Consider the following 22,635-nt stretch of genomic DNA (forward strand, 5'->3'; position numbering starts at 1 on the left):
TTCTAATTACATTGGTAACCAGTTTATAAAAGCAATAAGGCACATCGGGGGTTTGTGGTATATGGCCAATATACCACGACTAAGGGCTGTATCAAGGCACTCTGCGTTGCGCCTTAGAACAGCCCTTAGCCGTGGTATATTGGCCATATACCACAACCCCTCGTGCCTTATTGTTTAACTATACCACAGGTCAATATAACTCTGCGTTGGGTCGTGCCTTACAACAGTCCTTAGCCGTGGTATATTGGCCATATACCACAACCCCATATTGTCTCTATTCCATCCAATACATATGACCACTGTCCTGGTGAGAGAGGGGCTATTTCGGACACACCCTCACCGCAGGCTTTACTGCACGTCCGTCGAGATGACGGCAGTGTGGCACTTCAGATCGCAAGCTACAAACAAAAGGATGCTTCTTCGTTCAGGCATATAAAACGTAGACTTTCTAATATAAAAGTGGAAAACAAAATGATCCTTGTAGTTCCTCTAATTCTAATAACGTATAAGTGCAATAAATGAAGGCTATTGTCTGCAGGAAATGTAAGTGCGGTCAAAAAACTACACCCCGTCTAACCAGGACTCCTCGTAGGCCCGACTCCCTCCCTCAAATAACCTTTCCTCCTCCCGTAGCCACCGCACCGGCCGCAAGGGGGGTATTCATCTCCAATAACGGCTTCACACTAGTAATTCAACTAATAATGCTCTGGCTATTGTATACACATTGGCTACTTGGCTCTAACAAGCCTACAACACCACCATGCAATGAATAATTGCATTATTGTTTTCAAATGCTACTCCTGGCTGCAGTGAAAATGGAATATGAATAACGGCACAAAAGCCCTGTGATTTCAATGTGTCATTGCAACTGGATCAGGTGTGGGTCTGTCAACTCTCTACAGTTTATAAGGTCAGTCTGGCTGGATTTTTACTTCCGATAGTGAGATGCGCCGTCTGTTGCCGATCATGATTCTCCCAAGTCATCCTATACGTAACAAAAATATAAAACGCAACATGCAACCATTTCAGCGATTTTACTGAGGAAGGGCCTAATCTATGGATTTCATGTGAATGGGCAGGGGCAGAGCCATGGGTGAGCTTGGGAGGGTATAGGCCCACCTACTTGGGAGCCAGGACCACCCACTGGGGAGCCAAGCCTAGCCAATCAGGATTCGTTTTTCCCCCACAAAAGGGCTTTAATACAGACAGAAATACTCCTCAGTTTCATCAGCTGGCGGGGTGGCTGGTCTCAGATGATCCCGCAGGTGAAGAAGCCGGATGTGGAAGTCCTGGGCTGGTGGTCTGCGGTCGTGAGGCTGGTTGAACGTACAGCCAAATTCTCTAAAACAACGTTGGCGGAGCTTATGGTAAAGAAATTAACATTCAATTCTCTGGCAACAGCTCTGGTGGACATTCCTGAAGTCAGCATGCCAATTGCACACTCCCTCAACACTTGAGACATTTGTGGCATTGTGCTGTGTGACAAAGCTGCAGATTTTAGTGGTATTTTATTGTCCCCAGCACAAGGTGCACATGTGTAATGATCATGCTGTTTAATCAGCTTCTTGATATGCCACACCTGTCAGGTGGATGGATTATCTTGGCAAAGGAGAAATGCTCACTAACAGGGATGTAAACAAATCTGTGCACAACATTTGAGAGAAATAAGCTTTTTATTAATTTGGAACATTTCTGGGATCTTTTATTTCAGCTCATGAAACATGGGACCAACACTTTACATGTTGCATTTATATTTTTGTTCAGTATATAATAATGTGGCCACATATGCTTCTGGTAGGCCTAGCTATTCAGGAAAACTTAACAGGCCCTCTGTCTCTTCTTCAATACGACCAGCTATTCCTCACACACCTAGAACCTAATGCTTCAATATAGCTTAAATACTGTATTTGTCATTTAACCTTTAAAAAGTATTTATCACATTTTCTATGTGGCATAAACACAACCCCTCAATGTTTTAATCTGATTAGGCTACTTCAAAAGTCTCCTGTGGGCGTGTGCACGTCCGTCCAAAATATAATGGCTTGACATCAATCAGGTTTCCATCCAACCTTTTAATGCATGTAAAGTACACGTTGGATAAAAAAAATATCATGACATCATGGGAAAGCATGCAGTTTATTAGGCTACAGACAAAATAATGATGAACTCCACCAGGTGGTGAATGTGCATAGTGATGAGCTTGATGCTCCTTTCAATAAATATCGAGGGTCTTATTCTGGTCACATGATGATCGATGCTTGGCTGCTGTTTGACAAATAAAAATAATTTCGCACTTTTGTTGATAATTTCATCATGTAGGCTATACCCGCACTGTATACCAGAGTGGGCACAGTCGCTATACCTACAATTTGTTTTTGGAAATGGAAACCCAATTAAGTTGTACTTTTTTATTTGGTACATGAATTTAAGTCATTTTTATGTGCACCACGTATTTACGCACATACTTTTACCAGAAACAAGCCAATTTGTTGGAAACAACTGATGGGAAAATGTGCATATTGGTTTTATGTGGATTTTCTAATATTTTCATGAAAATCTGTCGCTAATGGCGTTACCTTAGATTGTAAACTGTCATGGTCAAAATATATAGATTCAATGATGATGGAGATGTGAGAGGTCTAGCCGGTCTAGCCTCTCAAGGTGGAGAGGTCTAGCCGTAATAAAGAGATGCTCTGCTTTTTTGACACCACACTCCAAAAAGCAAGTTCTGCAGGCTCTAGTTTTGTCTAATCTTGATTATTGTCCAGTCATGTGGTCCAGTGATGCAAGGAAAGACCTAGTTAAGCCCAGAACAGTGACATGCTTTGCTCTTAATTGTAATCATAGGGCTGATATAAATACTATGCATGCCATTCTCTCTTGGCTAAGAGTCGAGGAGAGACTGACTACATCACTTCTTTTTATAAGAAACAGTAATGCGTTGAAAATCCCAAATTGTTTGCATTGTCAAGTTACAGCTCTGACACATACCCTTACACCACCAGACATGCCACCCGGGGTCTTTTCACAGTCCCCAAATCCAAAACAAATTCAAGAAAGCTTACAGTATTATATAGAGCCCTTATTGCATGGAACTTCCTTCCATCACATATTGCTCAAATAAACAGCAAACCTGGTTTCAATAAACAGAAAAAGCACTGTGTTCTTGGGGACCTTCAATGCTGCAGAAATGTTTTAGTACCCTCTAGACAGTTCCTTCGACCTGCTGCTTTTGCAACAGCTACTGGGGATCCTAATAAAATACAGTGCATTCAAAAAGTATTCAGACCACCTTGACTTGACACGTTTTCTTACATTACAGCCCTATTCTGAAATGTATTAAATACATGTTTTACTCATCAAATCGGCACACATGACGACAAAGCGAAAACATTTTTTTTTTATGTTGAATTTTTGCAAATGTATTAAAAATAAAAAAACAGATCTTATTTACATAAGTATTCAGACCGAACTTGATTGGAATCCACCTGTGGAAAATTGGCACCATCCCAAAGGTCAAGCATGGCGGCAGCATCATGTTGGTTGACGTTTTTCAGCGGCAGGGACTGGGGGACTAGTCAGGATCGAGGGAGAGATGAATGGAACAGTACATAGAGATCTTTGATGAGAACCTGCTCCAGAGTGCTCAGGACCTCAGACTGGGGCGAAGTTTCACCTTCTAACAGGACAACGGCCCTAAGCGCACAGCCAAGACAATGCAGGAGTGGCTTCGGAACAAGAATGTCCTGGCCCAGCTAGAGCCAAGACTTGAACCAAATCAAACATCTCTGGAGAGACCTAAAAAAAGCTGTACAGAGCTTGAGAGGATATGCAGAGATTTTTGGAGAAACTCCAAGTACGGGTGTGCCAAGCTTTTAGCGCCATTCCCAAGATGACTCGAGGCTGTAAAATCACTGCCAAAGGTGCATCAACTAAGTACTGAGTAAAGGGTCTGAAAACTTATGTAAATGTTTTTAAAAAATATGCAAAAATTCCCAAAATTGTTTTGGCTTTGTCGTTATGGGGCATTGTGTGTCGATTGATGAGGGGGGGGAAAACTATTTAATACATTTTAGAATAAGGCTGTAACGTAACGAAATGTGGAAAAAGTAAAGGGGTCTAAATACTTTCCGAATACACTGTATAATACTTGACTGAAAATAAAAAATAAAATAAATTGGAGCGGATTTCTTGGTGTTTTTAGTCTTTTATGTCCAACAAGGGAAATAAGTGTTTTCCTTTTTGTAAGAAATATTTACATTTGCTCAGAAAACATAGGGGACCCAATAAAACCACCTGCGTGCCAAATTCTGCCTGTGAGCTGCCAGTTGGGGAACCCTGTCCTGAAGACTCTGGCAACTGTAATAGTCCAGCGTCACTTTGATTTTGCCTGCATATCATGGTTCACCAAACATCGAAAGAATAAGCTACAGACCTGCCAAAACAAGCTTGTAAGAATTGTACTTAAACTCTCCTCTCATACTCATCTGGAGGTTGAGCATTTTAAGCAGCTATCTGTGGAAAAATTAATTCAACTTGGTCTGGTTCACAGAATTATCACCGACTCAGCCCCCAGGTACCTATCCAGCATACTACCAGAGCCAGAGACTCTAATATTCACTTTTAAATATAAGAGTCTATCTGGTAAGAACACATTTTTATATACCAGAGCTGTTGAGTGAAACAAACTACCACAGCAATTCAAAGCCATACCAACCATAACCACTTTTTAAAATAATGTCAAAAGCTGGCAAATGTGTGAATAGTATAACCTTTTTTACCTCTATGAAAATATTGACAGAGTGTACAAAACATTAGGAACACCTGCTCTTTCCATGAAAGACTGACTAGGTGAATCCAGGTGAAAGCTATGATCCCTTATTGATGTCACCTGTTAAATCCACTTCCAATTAGTGTAGTGTAGATTCAAGTGCCTTTGAACGGGGGTATGGTAGCAGGTGCAAGGCGCACCGTTTTGAGCGTGTCAAGAACTGCAACGCTGCTGGGTTTTTCACGCTCAACAGTTTCCTGTGTGTATCAAGAAAGGTCCATCAACCAAAGGACACCCAGCCAACGGCAAGCCAGTGGTCGAAAACAGGTCATTGATGAAAGAAACCAAAGGAGGGTGACACATTGTGCAGAGCAACAGACAGGCTACAGTTAGTCAACTGACAGTCCAGTACAACATTGATGCCTAAAGACCCATTAAAGAATGGGTCAACTCATCGTTGACACGAATGGGGTATGGCAGCCAATGACCTTACAGAGTTCCACTTTTAGCAAAAAACTAACTATGGTTGCAGTGGGCTAATGAACAAAAACACTGGACAATGGAGAATTGGAAAAACATTGCCTGGTCTGATGAATCCTGGTTCCTGCTGTTTCAAGCTGATCGGAGAACTAGGGTATGGAACACATGGCACATATTGGGGCCCTTGATAAAAGTGGAGCAACGTTTGAATGCCACAAGATATCTTAAGATCATTGCCAATGACGTGTATCCCTTCATAGCAGCAGTGTATCCATCTGCAAATAGACCATGCAACAAGGCTAGGATTGTCCAGGAATGGTTCCACGAAAATGACAGTGAATTCAGCCTACTGCAGTGGCCTGCCCAGTCACCAGATCGTAATCCAATTGAGCATCTGTGGGATGAGATGGAACGAGCTATTCAGAGTAGAGATCCACTACAAGCCAACTAGACACACCTGTGGGAAGCATTGGCGTCAGAATGGGCCAGCGTCCCTGTGGAATGCTTTCAAAACCTTGTTGAGTCCATGCCCGACAAATTGAGGCTACTCTGAGGACAAAAGTAGGTCCAACTCAATATTAGAAAGGTGTTCCTAATGTTTTGTACACTCAGTGTATGTTTTTTTGTAAAACAATAGGGACCACAATGGAAATAAGTCCCCAACTTTATTGTGCAATCCCTGTCACTGTAAAAAATATTTGTACTGTGTGTATATGTATATATTTTTGGACACATTTTTGGACCCTCAACCTTCTAGCCCGTAGCCCTGCGTGGCATCGACTGTGCTTAAAAAAGCATGCTTAAGTGGAAAAGTCGATATCCATGTTTATAAACACAGGGCCGCTACAGTTGTTATTTGTGGTTGCAAACATTATTTAGAGTTAATTCTTTGAGGTGGGAGGGTGTGCTAGCTACGTTAGCTGCTAACCTAACCCATTCCAATGGTCCTTAAGTGAAATCTCCACCCACCCGGGCTGCGGGGTATGCAAAACAAACTCGCCCAGTTAAAGTGTAGTTACAGACATGAACATACAACTTGAACTACAGAGTAAGGCTGTCTTCAAATAAAACATGCATACAGTATAAACGCATGTCCAACGGAGTGAGGAGAAACACTGCTCTGTTTACAATGGAGACGTACGTCTTTGCAACTTTTCTAACAGACGGTGCAACACAATGCTAGGGGCCTCCCGCAACACACTCCTCCCATTGAAAACCACTGAGCTGCTGTGTCTTATACACATCCATTTTTCTGATTTAAAGGCCCCTTTATAGTCATCAATAATCAACAATTTAATACCTGTTACATGTTAATTCTTGCTCTTTCTTTCAAGTACATTCAGTACTTCTATCCATCTCTCGCCAGGTGCCACAGCAATAGAATAGTCCAAGGACCTCCAGAGCCTTCTGACCAACTACATGCGATTGCTCAAGAGCACAGAGAAGTAGGCTCTGTTCGTAACAGTATACTTATGCACCTTCACTATTGCTGTCTGTGTGTTATGTAATCAAGGGTCACCGGTTGGGTGGACTTTATTTCAAAACTCATGCTCTCCCCCTCTAAAAGTCTCCCCGACTTTAATACAAACTAACGTGTGTCCTTCCCAAAGTCCCAGGTGAGTCTGCTGGGCTATAGAACTCTAGAGCAGCACATCAACAAACCTGCCATCCTGCTGTCAGCTATCAGCGGACAGTTCCCTGAGCAAGGACGCAACAGTCAAGGCTGTCAAAAAATGTTGTTTTTTTGGGGGGGGTCACTAAATGTAATAAAGCTGTGCATAAACTATGCATGTATAATTCTTCACAAGTAGTTAGGTTACAAAATAATAACTTTTTTTCATAGGCTGTTGGTCTTCCCATTTTTTACTAATGCAGACTTAATCATAATCTTTAAGTGTTGTCTTTATTGATAAAGAAGTTCTAAAAATCCAAAGTCCAGGGTGAATACATTTTTACTAACGTGTCAACTAAAATACATAAAGACCAGGTTGAAGAATGGGACAATAGACAAGCGAATATAAGTCAGTTCTTCCATTTGTATCAATGAGTGGTTACAAGACATGTAGACTTTCCAAACACACAGACAGAAGGGTGTTCGACAATCTTTATTTAACAGTAGCTAAAAGTTCCAAAATATCGAGGCATATTGAGGAACGTTCCGTGGTCCCCCCACGGCAGGCACGCTCTGAGGGATCCACTCCAGTGTTCGCAGCAGGCCTCTCCTGGGTGGTGTTGTACTGAGTGAAAGACAAAAAAAAGACTGTCAGATCACGCTGAGGCACCGTCGGGCCAAGTACAAAACCCACAACACCTTTCCAAAGAGTATAAACTAAATCACAAAGCCACAATAAAACCAAGGAAAGGAGTACATTAAAATCAAAGCAAAAACAAACGATAATGGGAAAATAGGTGGGGTGAAAGTAAGGCGATATGGTCCGGTATGGTGTCCTGGCAAAATAAAGTGGGGGGTACGCCGTACCGGTAAAACGTGAGCTTTTCACAATAATGAAAACAAAATGTCAAGAAAACTGTAGGCTATTAAAACATTATCATTACCGTATGTCAGAGGCATGAAAAATGTGCGAATGGACTTGAAAACGGGCAGCACAGCCTAAGCTCCAAAATGCGATGCGCGCTCGACAAGAACAGACATTTTGCCAAGGCAGAGATGAGTGGCCTACACCCGAGACGTGCAAGGACAGCAGTGGATGCATTCATTCTGCTCTACTGACAATCGCCAAATGTCATTACACTTTAGGCGCTTTGTGGAACACATGTCTCTTTCCATTCACCACTGGTTGGAGGCCATTTCTCTCACCCAGTGGCGTGACGGCTATTTAGGTGAGCGCATGATGCCAACGCAGCGCTGCGTCGCTCCACCAAATGATTTGAAGTGGCCTACGATAGAAAGAGTAGTACCGTATGTGGTTTATCTGCAAGCGCAGACTGGAGACCAAATGAATTGCAATGTCATGAGACTGACACTTTTTAAATCATTAACATATTCATGTGGAGAGAGTGCAGGAGAAAGTCAACTAAAACATCAGACATCGGCTTTTGAGCGGCTGCGGCACGAATCAAACAGAGTTGGACAGCAAATGGTGCTGAAAGTAACTCATTTCAACAATTGTCCCGATTTTAATTAGACTTCACTAACAACAGGGTTTTGTTGGAGCCTATTTCTTCCTATTAAAAAAAATAAGAGGTAGGCCTACTTGTTTGACAGACGCAGTTATGCCATCCATAGATGTGTCACTATAGCCAAATCCTCCAATACTGTCACCATGCACTCCACTCCTTAAAGGGCTTGGTGTGTTTGGTTAAAATCAGGGCTCGAATTGAGTGAGGGTATGCAATACAGTTTCTTAAAGAAAACGGCAACAAGGATATCAATTGTTGGCTTTATAGTTTGAAATAAATTCATAAAAAAAAATCCAGATAAGACAAAGAGTTCTTAACTCTGATATGCTAGAGAAAAGCTTTAAAATGACCACCAAAGATGTGACTGATTCATATGGGGATATATTGATTAGTCTCTGACATTCTGAAGCTAAGCTGCGGCCTTCAATATAAGAGGAGCCCAAAAAAATGGACTGCTAATTCCATCCCTATTAAATTAGCTTTTCTGAAAAGAGATGTTTACACTCAGCCAGCTTTTAGGGAAGCACTTCTGTTGTTGGGTTAAGCAACAGACGAGTATCCAGCAGATGAAGCTTACATTTTCCTGCGTTAGTCGAGCCTCTGTCTGGGTGGAAAGGTAACTTTTGAAAGTGCCATGCTTAGATTCAAAAGGATGTCTAACATATAATTATTTGCAAACAGCAACCGTTTCGCTGAAAACAAGACACTCTGGTTTGACATTGGAGAAATATGGTAAGAAAGTCTATACTAGCGCGGATGGAATGAGAGGGGTAGGCTACTTAAGGCCTCCTCTCTGGTTCGATACAATTCACAGTAGGTGCAATGGCATTAACAAGTGTGTAGCACACAAAGCAGTAGAGAATGTCAGCAGGCGAAATGTTGGAAATTAACTATGGAACGTTACTTAGCTTTAGGAAAGGTGACGTGTTCACCCTCCCAATTTCCCCAAAAGGCCCCCTCTCCGTTCCACCGGCAGCCATCAACCCGGTCCACAGTGGCTCGTTGATCCGTAGTTCGTCCTCCCAGGTCACACGTTAGCTAAAGGCTCAATGCACAGGCACACTCTATCGGCATACAGCTCTATCGGGCATGAAGTTAGAGTTGGATGTAGAGAGGTATACTTAGCTCTGGGAAGGGTGACGTGTTCACCCTACCAATTCACATTAAAGGACTTCTTGAAATGGAAACTGGTTGGTCTGCTCCAGCAACAGCCATGCGCTCTCCTCAGTCGTCTCGGCTCCAGCTCTGCAACCAAGCTGATCCCCTCTCAACACGACAGCGTGCCGCTTCTGGCTATTCACCTTGAATAAAGAACAGGTGCAAGAAACTCCCAGGTCCAAATCAGTGACGCGTCAATTAATTATTCCCGTGATCAACAGGGGGACGAGTTAACAGGGGCAAAAGAGGCGAAACCCATACCAGGTCGATTAAGTTCCCGGGCATATAATGCAATGTATGAAGGCAGCTTCTAATAGATACAGTCACCTCCGTGACATATCTTTCTTTCATCACCAAAGCAGTGTTAGCATTTACTGCACATGTTGCTGAACCATCCAACCCTTTTGTAAGTGCCGATGACACACAGGTAAAAATGAGCAATTAACACACAATATTAAGCATTCATAAGCATTGACTGTACTACTGCTGCTGTGCAACCACAGCTTTCTTCCTGGTCTGTCTGCATGCTCCTTTCTAGTGATCTTACGCCCTCTATACCTGAAATGCAACAACCAAAACATGACTAACAATGTGTCTACTCAGTCAGTAACTTAGCTTACTAATGAAACACTAACGTGTACATGTACAAGCATATTCAGCCAACAGCCTCTGCTACTTTTTCAGTTACCAATTAATAAACAAACAGTCAGGGGAACTCGCTCACTTGTTTGGCAAACATGGTCCAATAGTCAGTAGCAAGTCTTTAAAATATGGCTGGCAAATATCTTTTTTTTCTTTCTAAAATCATTAGCTAGCTACCTTGATAAACTCAGCTGATGGTGGGAGTTAGCTCTTCCCCGGCAGTTTCAACCTATCTAGCTAGCTCATCCAACAGGTCTGAGCTGCAGTGAAACAGAAAAGAGAGCCTGACCCGGATCCTATTGCATTTAGCTAATGGCCTTTTCATCATCTTTAAAAGATAATATACATATATTTGTTTTCCCCCTCACATCTAGCAGTGTCAGCTAGCTTAAACATTGAACACTAAGGTTAGCTACTAATGTAGCTAGCAGGCTAAAAACGCAATCAACACTTACCAGTCCATGAGAACAGTGGTCATTACGGTGTCCCTCTTCCACCTTTCAAAATTCATTCCAATGTTTATCCGGTTTCTGGATTGGTCACGAGCAGTCTTTCTTGCTTCTTTTTCTCTTTTGCGGTCAGGTTGATTCAGATCCAAGAACATAGAACTATGCTTGTTGGCTTCGTCTGCTCCATTTTTGTTTCTGACTTTCACTTGCTCTCAGCTTAGCGCAAAGATGCACCTAGCCCAGAATGCCAGCCCAAGTTGACTCAGAGCTCAACGCCCTCGTTTTCATTCAAATTTAAAACACTACTACACACTACTACCTACGGATTCCTGACTTCATCTTTTCCTCTCTTGTGCAATATCTTACGAGTCATACATTGGACCTATTTATACCATGATGAATATTTTTGGGCAATTCAGAAGTTGAATTGTATTTAAAATGAATACAGCATAAAAATGGTGTATGTTGGTGTATGTTATGAACTGTTTCTCTAAATTGCATTGTGAAAGCCTAACACTAATTTCATATTTTTTTAATTAGACAGTCATGTTGGCAATAGAACAAGCTTTCAAATGATGCACACTTGACTCAGATTGCGATATATAAGAGACTGTTTTTGGATTGCATAAACAGAAATTGGTGGGGATACAGGGTTGTTATAAACAAAACAACTACAAGTGTGCTTGCTCTAGTTCCCAGACGGCATAGCAAGGAGAGCTCCAAAACAAAGATCTTATAGTTGGAGACTTCTCACAGAAGTGCTTTGAAATTACTTAGGTTCAACTGTTCAAATTACTTAGGCACAACTCCCCAAAGCGTGAAGACACCAGTTACACCTCACACCCTTGTAATTTGTTTGTCTTATGTCGCGCCACATTTCCCAGGAATAATCGTATCACGTTACTGAATGTATTTTCAGATTTTGTAATCAACAAATGCAGCAAAACATAGAGTAAATGTAAAATGCACATAAAATCAACGGTGTAATGTTTGGATTAAACAACTTGTGTCCTCACCTATGGTCTAATACGTTTCCCCGTGATCTCCAAACTGTTGCCTTTCAATTGCTAATCCTTTTCATATTTCTTCTGTAAGAAACATTTGAATTTAACCCTGTCCATATAGGCCAAAAGGAAAATGTAAGGAGATGTACACAAGAAGTTCACAATAATCACTAGATGAAAGTGGACGGCCAGTTCCCAAAGATGGTGTCACAGACTGTGAATGCAAATGTGACAAGACAGTCATTGAAAATATTCACGACAATAGAGATTTAAGCATAGAAATCTATTAGGCATATAATGACTTTACAGTTAAAACTGAGAACATAGTCAAAATTCCTGGAGACAACGGCAGAGACTTAAAAACAGTGGTCAAATTATAAAAGCAATAAATTATGATGAGACCATCTCAGGTCTAATTAGGAGATGGAGTGATCCAAGCAAAGGCTTGGGCACAGAGCCAGTTCATTTCGATGGCAATTTCCTTATAGAGCTGTTGCCTGACAATATATACAGTATGCAGTGCCACTATCAGAAGCTTGAAACTAACCTAAGGATCTTCATGTTCACGAAAGCTATGGTTTTATGATAATTTAAGCAGCAATGGAACTAATTATTTTTTAAAGAAATGCTCAAAGACACTTTGGCATGTAATCAAAGGGAATCATAATGAACTGTCAGATTGTTAAAGGGGAGTGCAATTACAATTTTTAAAAATCCACACTAGGAGGTCAAAATAAATCTGAAAATGAAGGAGTGGGACTAACACGGGAAGGTTACAAGAAATCCCGCTATTCCCTCCAACGAACCATCAAACAGGCAAAGCGTCAATACAGGACTAAGATTGAATCCTACAACACCGGCTCTGATGCTCGTCCGATGTGGCGGACGAAACTATTACAGACTACAAAGGGAAGCACAGCCGCGAGCTGCCCAGTGACATGAGCCTACCAGAGGAGCTTAATTACTCTATGCTCGCATCGAGGCAAGTAACACTGAAAGATGCATGAGAGCACCAGCTGTTCCGGAAGACTGTGATCACACTCTCCGCAGCCGATGTGAGGAAGACCTTTAAACAGGTCAACATTCACAAGGCCGCAGGGCCAGACGGATTACCAGGACGTGTACTCCGAGCATGGACTGACCAACTGGCAAGTGTCTTCACTGACATTCTCAACCTGTCCCTGACGGAGTCTGTAACACCAACATGTTGTTTCAAGCAGACCACCATGGTCCCTGTGCCAAAGAACACTAAGGTAACCTGCCTAAATGGCTACCGACTCGTAGCACTCACGTCTGTAGCCATGAAATGCTTTGAAATGCTGGTCATGGCTCAAATCAACACCATTATCCCAGAAACCCTAGACCAAGTCCAATTTGCATAACGCCCCAACAGATCCACAGATGATGCAATCTCTACTGCACTCAACACTATCCTTTCCCACCTGGACAAAAGGAACACCTATTTGACTACAGCTAAATCTTCAACACCATAGTGCCCTCAAAGCTCATCACTAAGCTAAGGATTCTGGGACTAAACACCTCTGTCTGCAACTGGATCCTGGACTTCCTGACAGGCCGACCCCAGGTGGTAAGGATAGGCAACAACACATCGCAACGCTGATCCTCAACACGGGGGCCCCTCAGGGGTGCGTGCTCAGTCCCCTCCTGTACTCCCTGTTCACTCATGACTGCATGGCCAGGCACGACTTCAACACCATCATCAAGTTTGCCGATGACAACAGTGGTAGGCCTGATCACCAACAACGAGACAGCCTATAGGGAGGAGGTCAGAGACCTGGCCGTGTGGTGCCAGGACAACAACCTCTCCCTCAATGTGATCCAGACAAAGGAGATGACTGTGGACTACAGGAAAAGGAAGACCGAACACGCCCCCTTTCTCATTGACAGGGCTGCAGTGGAGCAGGTTGAGAGCTTCAAGTTCCTTGGTGTCCACATCACCAACAAACTATCATGGTACATCACTGGGGCCAAGCTTCCTGCCATCCAGGATCACTATACCAGTGTCAGAGGAAGGCCCTAAAAAATGTCAAAGACTCCAGCCACTCTAGTCATAGACTGTTCTCTCTGCTACCACACGGCAAGCGGTACCGGATCACCAAGTCTAGGTCCAAGAGGTTTCTTAACAGCTTCTACCCCCAAGCCATAAGACTCCTGAACAGCTAATCAAAGGGCTACCCAGACCCCTCTTTACGCTGCTGCTACTCTCTATGCATAGTCACTTTAAATCTACCTTCATGTACATATTACCTCAATTAACCAGTGCCCCGCACATTGACTCTGTACCGGTACGCCCTGTATATCGCCTCGCTATTTTACTGCTGCTGTTTAATTATTTGTTACTATGATTTTTCTATTTTGTACTTAACACTTTTTTTCTTAACTTCTTAAAACATTGTTGGTTAAGGACTTGTAAGTAAGCGTTTCACTGTAAGGTGTCCACCTGTTGTATTTGGCGCATGTGACAAATAAAATTTGATGTTGATTTGAAATAGTGAAAACGATAATGCCATTTTTGTGTAAGAGCGGTTTGAAAAAATGCCTGGAATTTCAGCCTGTTCAGTTGGGATGGGACCTTTGGCCCACATCATGACCTGATTAAAATAGACCAAATGACTGTTAATCTGGGTAAGGGGGTGGACTATAGACCATCCTATCAGCCAATCAGGGCTGTGTATGTAAATATCTTAAAATGTGTTTCGTAACATCCACACAATCAGACTAATAATTTTAATGGACAAACCGAGGCTCATAGAATTAAATGATACAAAACATATTGGTGGTAAATGACCTTTTACTGGGGTCAGACCGAGGCTATGCATCTGTCCTCGTGCTACTAGACCTTAGTGCTGCCTTTGATACCATCGATCACCACATTCTTTTGGAGATTGGAAACCCAAATTGGTCTACACGGACAAGTTCTGGACTGGTTTAGATCTTATCTGTCGGAAAGATATCAGTTTGTCTCTGTGAATGGTTTGTCCTCTGACAAATCAACTGACATTTCGGTGTTCCTCAAGGTTCCGTTTTAGGACCACTATTGTTTTCACTATATATATTTTACCTCTTGGGGATGTCATTTGAAAACATAATGATAACTTTCACTGCTATGCGGATGACACACAGCTGTACATTTCAATGAAACATGCTGAAGCCCCAAAATTTCCCTCGCTAGAAGCCTGTGTTTTAGACATAAGGATGGCTGAAAACGTTCTACTTTTAAACTCGGACAAAACAGAGATGCTTGTTCTAGGTCCCAAGAAACAAAGAGATGTTCTGTTGAATCTGACAATTAATCTTGATGGTTGTAAAGTCATCTCAAATAAAACTGAAGGACCTCGGCGTTACTCTGGACCCTGATCTTTCTTTTGATGAACATATCAAGACTGTTTCAAGGACAGCTTTTTTCCATCTACGTAACATTGCAAAAATCTGAAATGTTCTGTCCAAAAATGATGCAGAAAAATTAATCCATGCTTTTGTTACTTATAGGTTAGACTACTGCAATGCTCTACTTTCCGGCTACCCGGATAAAGCACTAAATAAACTTCAGTTAGTGCTAAATGCGGCTGCTAGAATCATGACTAGAACCCCAAAAAATGATCATATTACTCCAGTGCTAGCTTCCCTACACTGTTTTCCTGTTAAAGCAAGGACTGATTTCAAGGTTTTACAGTTAACCTACAAAGCGTTACATGGGCTTGCTCCTACCTATCTTTCCGAGTTGGTCCTGCGGTACATACCTACACGTACGCTACGGTCACAAGACGCAGGCCTCCTAATTGTCCCTAGAATTTCTAAGCAAACAGCTGGAGGCAGGGCTTTCTCCTATAAGATCTCCATTTTTATGGAATGGTCTGCCTACCCATGTGAGAGACGCAGACTCGGTCTCAACCTTTAAGTCTTTACTGAAGACTTATCTCTTCAGTGGGTCTTATGATTGAGTGGTCTGGCCCAGGTGTGTGAAGGTGAACGGAAAGGCTCTGGAGCAACGAACCGCCCTTGCTGTCTCTGCCTGGCCGGTTCCCCTCTCTCCACTGGGATTCTCTGCCTCTAACCCTATTACAGGGGCTGAGTCACTGGCTTAGTGGTGCTCTTTCATGCCGTCCCTAGGAGGGGTGCGTCACTTCAGTGGGTTGAGTCACTGACGTGATCTTCGTGTCTGGGTTGGCGCCCCCCCTTGGTTTGTGCCGTGGCGGAGATCTTTGTGGGCTATACTCGGCCTTATCTCAGGATGGTAAGTTGGTGGTTGAAGTAATCACTCTAGTGGTGTGGGGGCTGTGCTTTGGCATTTATTATACATATAGTGATTATCCTAAATCAATTACCAAGATAGCAGGGGGGCACTAAGAATCCTTACGATGCAATTGCAACAACAGCAGTTCATTTCCTCAAAGGTGATCAGAAACCCAGAGATGGTATTTTTCAACATCCTTATGATTCTGACTTTCAACACCTGGGAAGACTATACTGATAATCACCCAATGATCAGAGGGGACTCCTGGAAAGGACAAACCCAGAAACGTTGGTCATTGAGCAAGGACCATGCACCAGATCCTGCAGTCACAATTAGTTCTCTCTCTTAGGATTCCCCACATAAGAAACCTAAAGGCATTGACATGCAGTAGTGCTGTGGCATGTGTATCAAGTGTACATTTCAGTAAATACTGTGTAAAACGTGGGGCTCACACGTTAAAAGCGATTTATAAGCAACTCCACTTCATGTGGAATCCGAGATCATATAATTATGTTCGTGCCAAAATCACATGAGACATCTGTGTTGAAATAAACAAAGCAGATGCTGTTGACTGCGCCACCAGTTGTGTTTTCACGATACCAGAATTTGGACTCGGACACCAGCTTTAGTATCACAATACCAAAACTATACCACAAAAAAAAGGCGCATTAGACAAAGTCACAGAATGGCAAAGTCACAGAATGGCACTTGATCCTGACAGAAAGTCAGCTACTGCTCTCAGCGCTCTGTTCAATCGTCGGGCATCTTTTGAGCTCAATATAATTAGATTTGAACACGTGTTTGTACATTTTGTTTTAGAGACAGCAATAATGCAGTAATGAATCAATTATACAATCAATTTGACTTTGTTTTTACCAATCGAACTACAAAACAATGGTCATTATTTATTTGAATGGTACATCTCTACTGATAAACTGTAAATCAAGATGTAGCCTAGGTCCATTCACAATACAAGTGAATGCATTGAAGTCAATAGCAGTGTGTGGCATGCATTAAGTTATTGAGTTTGTTTTAGCTGATTTCATGGGGATACAGATGACAAACAATCTGTTCCATTCAGGACCTATTTTAAATGGCAACTGCTCGGAGAACATATTACACTGAACAAAAAATACAAACGCAACATGCAAAGTGTTGGTCCCATGTTTCATGAGCTGAAATAAAAGATCAAGGAATGTTCCATACACACAAAAAGCTTCTCTCTCAAATGTTGTGCATCAATTTGTTTACATCCCTGTTAGTGAGCATTTCTCCTTTGCCAAGATAATATCAAGAAGTTAATCAAACAGCATGATCATTACACAGGAGCACCTTGTGCTGGGGAAAATAAAAGGCCACTTGTGAAGTTGTGTCACACAACACAATGCCAGAGATGTCTCAAGTTGAGGGAGTGTGCAAATGGCATTCTGACTGCAGGAATGTCCACCCGAGCTGTTGCCAGCGGATTGAACGTTAATTTGTCTACCATAAGCCGCTTCAAACATAGTTCTAGAGAATTTGGCAGTACGTCCAACCAGCCTCAAAACCGCAGACCACGTATAACCACGCAAGCCCAGGACCTCCACATCCGGCTTCTTCACCTACGGGATCTCCTGAGACCAGCCACCCAGACAGCTGATCAAACTGTGGGTTTGCACAACTGAAGAATTTCTGCACAAACGGTCAGAAATCGTCTCAGGGAAGCTCATCTGCATGCTGGTCCTCCTCACCAGGGTCTGACTGCAGTTGGAGTCGAAACCAACTTCGATGGCGACTGGCAGTGTGCTCATCATGGATCAATCCCGGTTTCAACTGTACCAGGCAGATGGCAGACAGTGTGTAAGGCTTTGTGTGGGCGAGCGATTTGCTTATGTCAACATTGTAAACAAAGTTCCCCATGGCGGTGGAGTTATGGTACGGGCAGGCATAAGCTAAGGACAATGAACACAATTGCATTTTATCGATGGCAATTTGAATGGACCGTGATGAGATCCTGAGACCTATTGTCGTGCCAATCATCTGCCGCCATCACCTCATGTCTCAGCATGATAACTCACAGCTCCATGTCACAAGGATCTGTACACAACTCCTGGAAGCTGAACATGTCCCAGTTCTTCCACGGTCTGCATTGTCACCAGACATGTCACCCATTGAGCATGGTCACAACATTCCACAGGCCACAACCAACAGCTTGATCAACTCGATGCGAAGGAGATGTGTCGTGCTGCATGAGGCAAAATGGTGGTCACACCAGATACTGACCGGTTTTCTGATCCTCACCCCTACCTTCTTTTTTTTTAAGTATCTGTGATGAACAGATGCATATCTGTTTACGCGGTCATGTGAAATCCATAGACTAGGGTCTAATGAAATGATTTCAATTGACTGATTTCCTTACATGAACTGTAACTTGGTAAAAATCTTCTAAATTGTAGCATGTTCAACTAGAATATTTTTTTTATTTGCAGGACAAAAATTGTCCTGACTTTCAAGAATGCCTGTATTGCGTCCCCTTGCTATTGTGGTTGGCTGGCAAGTTTCTCCATCCAATTATTACAGGTGACAGCCGTGGCTGCTTCGCGTGATGTATTGTTGTCTCTACCGTCTTGCCTTATGTGCTGTTGTCTGTGCCCAATAATGATTGTACCATGTTTTGTGCTGCTACCATGTTGTCTTGCTACCATGTTGTTGTCATGTTGTATTGCTAACATGCTGTGTTATCGTGTGTTGCTGCCATGCTATGTTGTCATCTTGGGTCTCTCTTTATGTAGTGTTGTGGGGTCTCTCTTGTCGTGATGTGTGTTTTGTCCTATATTTTTATTTTATTTTTAATCCCCGTCACCACAAGAATTTGTTCTTAACTGACTTGCCTAGTTAAATAAAGGTTAAATAAAAAATGTAAAAACATGGCACGGACCTTGGCGATACGTTGGCACGAGAACTATTCGAATATATAAGTCAATTATTGCATTCTGTCCATGCTGGCTTTCACGGGCTACCTCAGACATGAAACAGACAGGTGGGAGGGAATACAGGCTGTCGCCAATGTATTCATGTGCAATTTGCCTAAATGGGTAATGGAAACATTGCATTTTTATTCGACACAAGGTTTTTTGCCATTAAAAGAAAATTGTGTTTATGTTACTTCATTACGTCCAGGTGTTTTTATAGACAAGATAGTTAAATGGACATGCACCCTAACAGGCAATTGTCACATTTATTTTCTATGCAAACTTTAGAAATGTCAACAACAACAACAAAAAAATCACTGGACAAGTTAATGGAAACATAGCTACTGAGAGCAGTCGATTGCTGTAGTTAGTATGTATGTATGTATGTATGTATGTATGTATGTATGTATGTATGTATGTATGTATGTATGTATGTATGTATGTATGTATGTATGTATGCATGCATGCATGCATGTATGTATGCATGCATGCATGCATGCATGCATGCATGTATGTATGCATGTATGTATGTATGTATGTATGTGTGCTACTTACTGTAGTAGCTCAGCATCAGTGAGGGCAGTCGACTGCAGTAGCTGTAGTAGTATGTATGTATGTGCTACTCACTGTAGTAGCTCAGCGTCAGTGAGGGCAGTCGACTACAATAGCTGTAGTAGTATGTATGTATGTGCTACTCACTGTAGTAGCTCAGCGTCAGTGAGGGCAGTCGACTGCAGTAGCTGTAGTAGTATGTATGTATGTGCTACTCACTGTAGTAGCTCAGCATCAGTGAGGGCAGTCGACTGCAGTAGCTGTAGTATATGGGAGGACTCCGAGGAGGTGCTGAGGTCTCCATCTCTCCCTGCTTTAGCTGTCAGCTTGTAGAGGCTGGAGCAGCTCAGAGCCAGCTCCAGAGCATCCATCCAACACCGACCTGGGGTGGAGAGAGGGGGGGGGGGGGGGGGGGGTCAAGGGTCAAAGGTCATCAGACACCAACAGGTGCTTGCACGCACACACCGATTGTACAGCCACTCAGACAGACACACAGCTCTAATACCACGAGGGTCGTTGTGTTCTGATTATAGCGTGAAAGCGAGCACGCACACACACACGTAAGCAGGCCAAAAAAAAATCTCACCGTCAGACTCTGACGCAGCTCTGAAGATCAGGTAGTTGCTGGGTAGAGGCTGGGTGATGGAGCCAACGTTTTCCCCTTTAGGACCCTGAGGACACCAAAGACAGAGGGGTTAACATTACACTTCCTCATGCTTAATAGTATCACTATATGGACAATCTTTATACTGCTGTGAATAAAGGTCAGTGAACAAAAATATGAAAGCAATATGTAAAGTGCTGGTACCATATTTCATGAGCTGAAATAAAATATCCCAGAAATGTTCCATTCGCACAAAGAGCTTATTAAAATGATGTGCCCAAATGTGTTAACATCCCTTTTAGTGAGCATTTTATCCTTTGTCAAGATAATCCATCCACCTGACAGGTGTGGCATAGCAAGAAGCTAATTAAACAGCATGATCATTACACATGTGTACCTTGTGCTGGGGACAATAAATGGCCACTCTAAAATGTGCAGTTTGGTCACACAACCCAATGCCATTGATGTCTCAAGTTTTGAGGGATTGTGCAAGTTGAGGGACTGCAGGAATGTCCACCAGAGCTGTTGCCAGAGTATTTTATGTACATTTCTCTACCATAAGCTGCATCCAACGTCATTTTTAGAGAATTGGCAGTACGTCCAATCGGCCTCACAACCGCAGACCAGGTGTAACCATGCCAGCCCAGGGTGTATTTCTGTCTGCAATAAAGCCCTTCTGTAGGGAAAAACTCATTCTGACTGGCTTGGCCCAGCTACCCAGTGGGTGCCCTCCCAGGCCCACCCATGGCTGCAACCCTGCCAAGTCATGTGAAATCCATAGATGAGGGCCTAATGAATTGATTTATTTAAATGTCCTTATATGAACTGTATCTTGTAAATTGTTGCATGTTGCTTTCATATTTTTGTTCAGTATAATTATACAATTATAACAAGATGAGACAACACAACCCAAGAGTTCTGAAGCCCGAATATGGCATTACAAATGCTACACAAGCCGTTTGTAAAGTACAGCAACCAGGCCCTCTCCATGCACTCATGTCATGAGACAGGAAACTGAAGCTGATAACAATAACAGAGTCATCCAGATACAGAGCAACGGTGAACTCTGTCATTGATGAGAGCTCCGTGTCTGACCTTGACAGCCCAGATGGACTTGTCCAGCGGGTGGTAGAGCTTGAAGCAGAAGCCGTCCTTCTTGGAGGGCCTCTCAATGAGCTTGCACGCGTTGAGCAGGAGGGTGCCCACCCAGTGGTCCGATTTAGGGGTCTTATAGATCAGCAGGACCCCCGGCTTCAGGGCGCACCACAGCTTGGTCCAGCTCTTTAGCGAACCACGGATCTACCAGGAGTGAGAGTGGAGGAGGCCTCAATACTATTACATTATGAGTGTGTACGACACGTTTCAATGTGCCGAGGTAATATAGGGGAAAAAACATCCCTGGAAAGCAACAGTCGGTGAGGAGATATTCCCAAATTACCTTTAGCCAGTTAGCCGTGATGACAACACTGGGGTCCTTCAGAGCGCTTGACAGTTCTTTGGCTGCCCGCTTCTTCTCCTGTCTGTAATTCTTCTTCTGGACCTGCAGCACACACAGACGGAGTCTTTTAGGATGAGTCATTGTTTTGTGACTTGCAAATGAACAAGACAAAACAAGTAGTCAGATACGCACCAGGGGGAGGTACAGTCAAACACAAGGCATACATACACACAGGCAGACGTGTATTTATTATGTGCCTCTAGTTCCGGCAGCAGTGTACGTTAACTAATGATAATAGAAAAAGGGAACGATATCCCATTCTGTGAATTACACAAAGGACCAGAGCTCTTGCGTCTAAACCTTGTCTTGACACAACCTCGATTCCTTTTCATTAGTAGTTGTATGTTAGGCAGATGCATGTCTCCCAATCCATTCCTTGTGGATACTTAGGACAGCACATTCACATTCCAGCCCTGTACAAACCTAGGCTTATTCAACTAATCACACAGCTCTCATTAGTTGAATCAGGTGCGCTGATGCATGGCTGCAACCAAAATGTGCTGACCTAAATGGGTCCCAGAGGAACCAATTGGGAAACGCTGATCTAAATATATGCAAATTTAAATATTTTCCCCCAACCATCCTAAATGCCCAGCAATATTTTTCCTGCAAGATATCCCCTCTCTGCGACCCCTTCCCGGTTAGGGTGTGATGAGTTACCTTGAGAGACTCCTTCCGGGCCAGCTTCTCCGTGGGGGAGGAGCAGTCCTCCAGACCGTTATTGAACATCCTGGACTCAGACTGAAGGAGGGAGAGATGGACAGATGAGAGAGTCAATGATAGACACACTCCTCTTCTTGTGAGCTCACCTATAAACAGCCTCATAACACTCTGGTCTATCCCATTCAGAGATTACATTTAAATAACACACACATCACTTCAGTGTCTGACCTGAACAGAGTACAGCCATGATACAGTGCCCACTAATATTGGCACCCTTAGTAAAAATGAGCAAAACAAGCTGTAAAAAAATATCTAAATATTTACAAAAATCTAACTTTTAATTCAAGTAAAATAATTGAAAGTAAAAATAAATTCTTAACATAAAACAAATATTTCTCAAATATGTGTGCCACAATTATTCAATACTTCATTCAATACTTTGTGCAACCTCCCTTTACAGAGATAAC

The 22,635-nt window shown here is 42.7% G+C and overlaps 1 protein-coding gene and 1 long non-coding RNA gene across 4 annotated transcripts in view; both read right to left on the reverse strand.

Moving 5' to 3' along the window:
• The window catches only part of osbpl5 (oxysterol binding protein-like 5), a 114,691-nt gene that overhangs the window by 33,267 nt on the left and 58,789 nt on the right, over positions 1–22,635 (reverse strand). For all 3 annotated transcript variants that reach the window (XM_055934946.1, XM_055934945.1, XM_055934947.1), the window contains 5 exons: positions 22,166–22,246; positions 21,446–21,547; positions 21,103–21,306; positions 19,990–20,074; positions 19,623–19,785 (listed from right to left, as the gene is read on the reverse strand). In XM_055934946.1, coding sequence (XP_055790921.1) covers positions 19,623–19,785; positions 19,990–20,074; positions 21,103–21,306; positions 21,446–21,547; positions 22,166–22,246 — 635 coding nt within the window. The remainder of the gene's footprint in view (positions 1–19,622; positions 19,786–19,989; positions 20,075–21,102; positions 21,307–21,445; positions 21,548–22,165; positions 22,247–22,635) is intronic.
• Positions 7,136–19,375, reverse strand: LOC129862878 (uncharacterized). Its single transcript, XR_008760841.1, has 2 exons — positions 10,648–19,375; positions 7,136–9,693 (listed from the first exon to the last, which is right to left on the reverse strand). It is a non-coding gene; the product is annotated as an uncharacterized LOC129862878 (long non-coding RNA).

The sequence above is a fragment of the Salvelinus fontinalis genome, chromosome 9, assembly GCF_029448725.1.
Source record: "Salvelinus fontinalis isolate EN_2023a chromosome 9, ASM2944872v1, whole genome shotgun sequence".
NCBI classification, from domain to species: Eukaryota; Metazoa; Chordata; class Actinopteri; order Salmoniformes; family Salmonidae; genus Salvelinus; species Salvelinus fontinalis.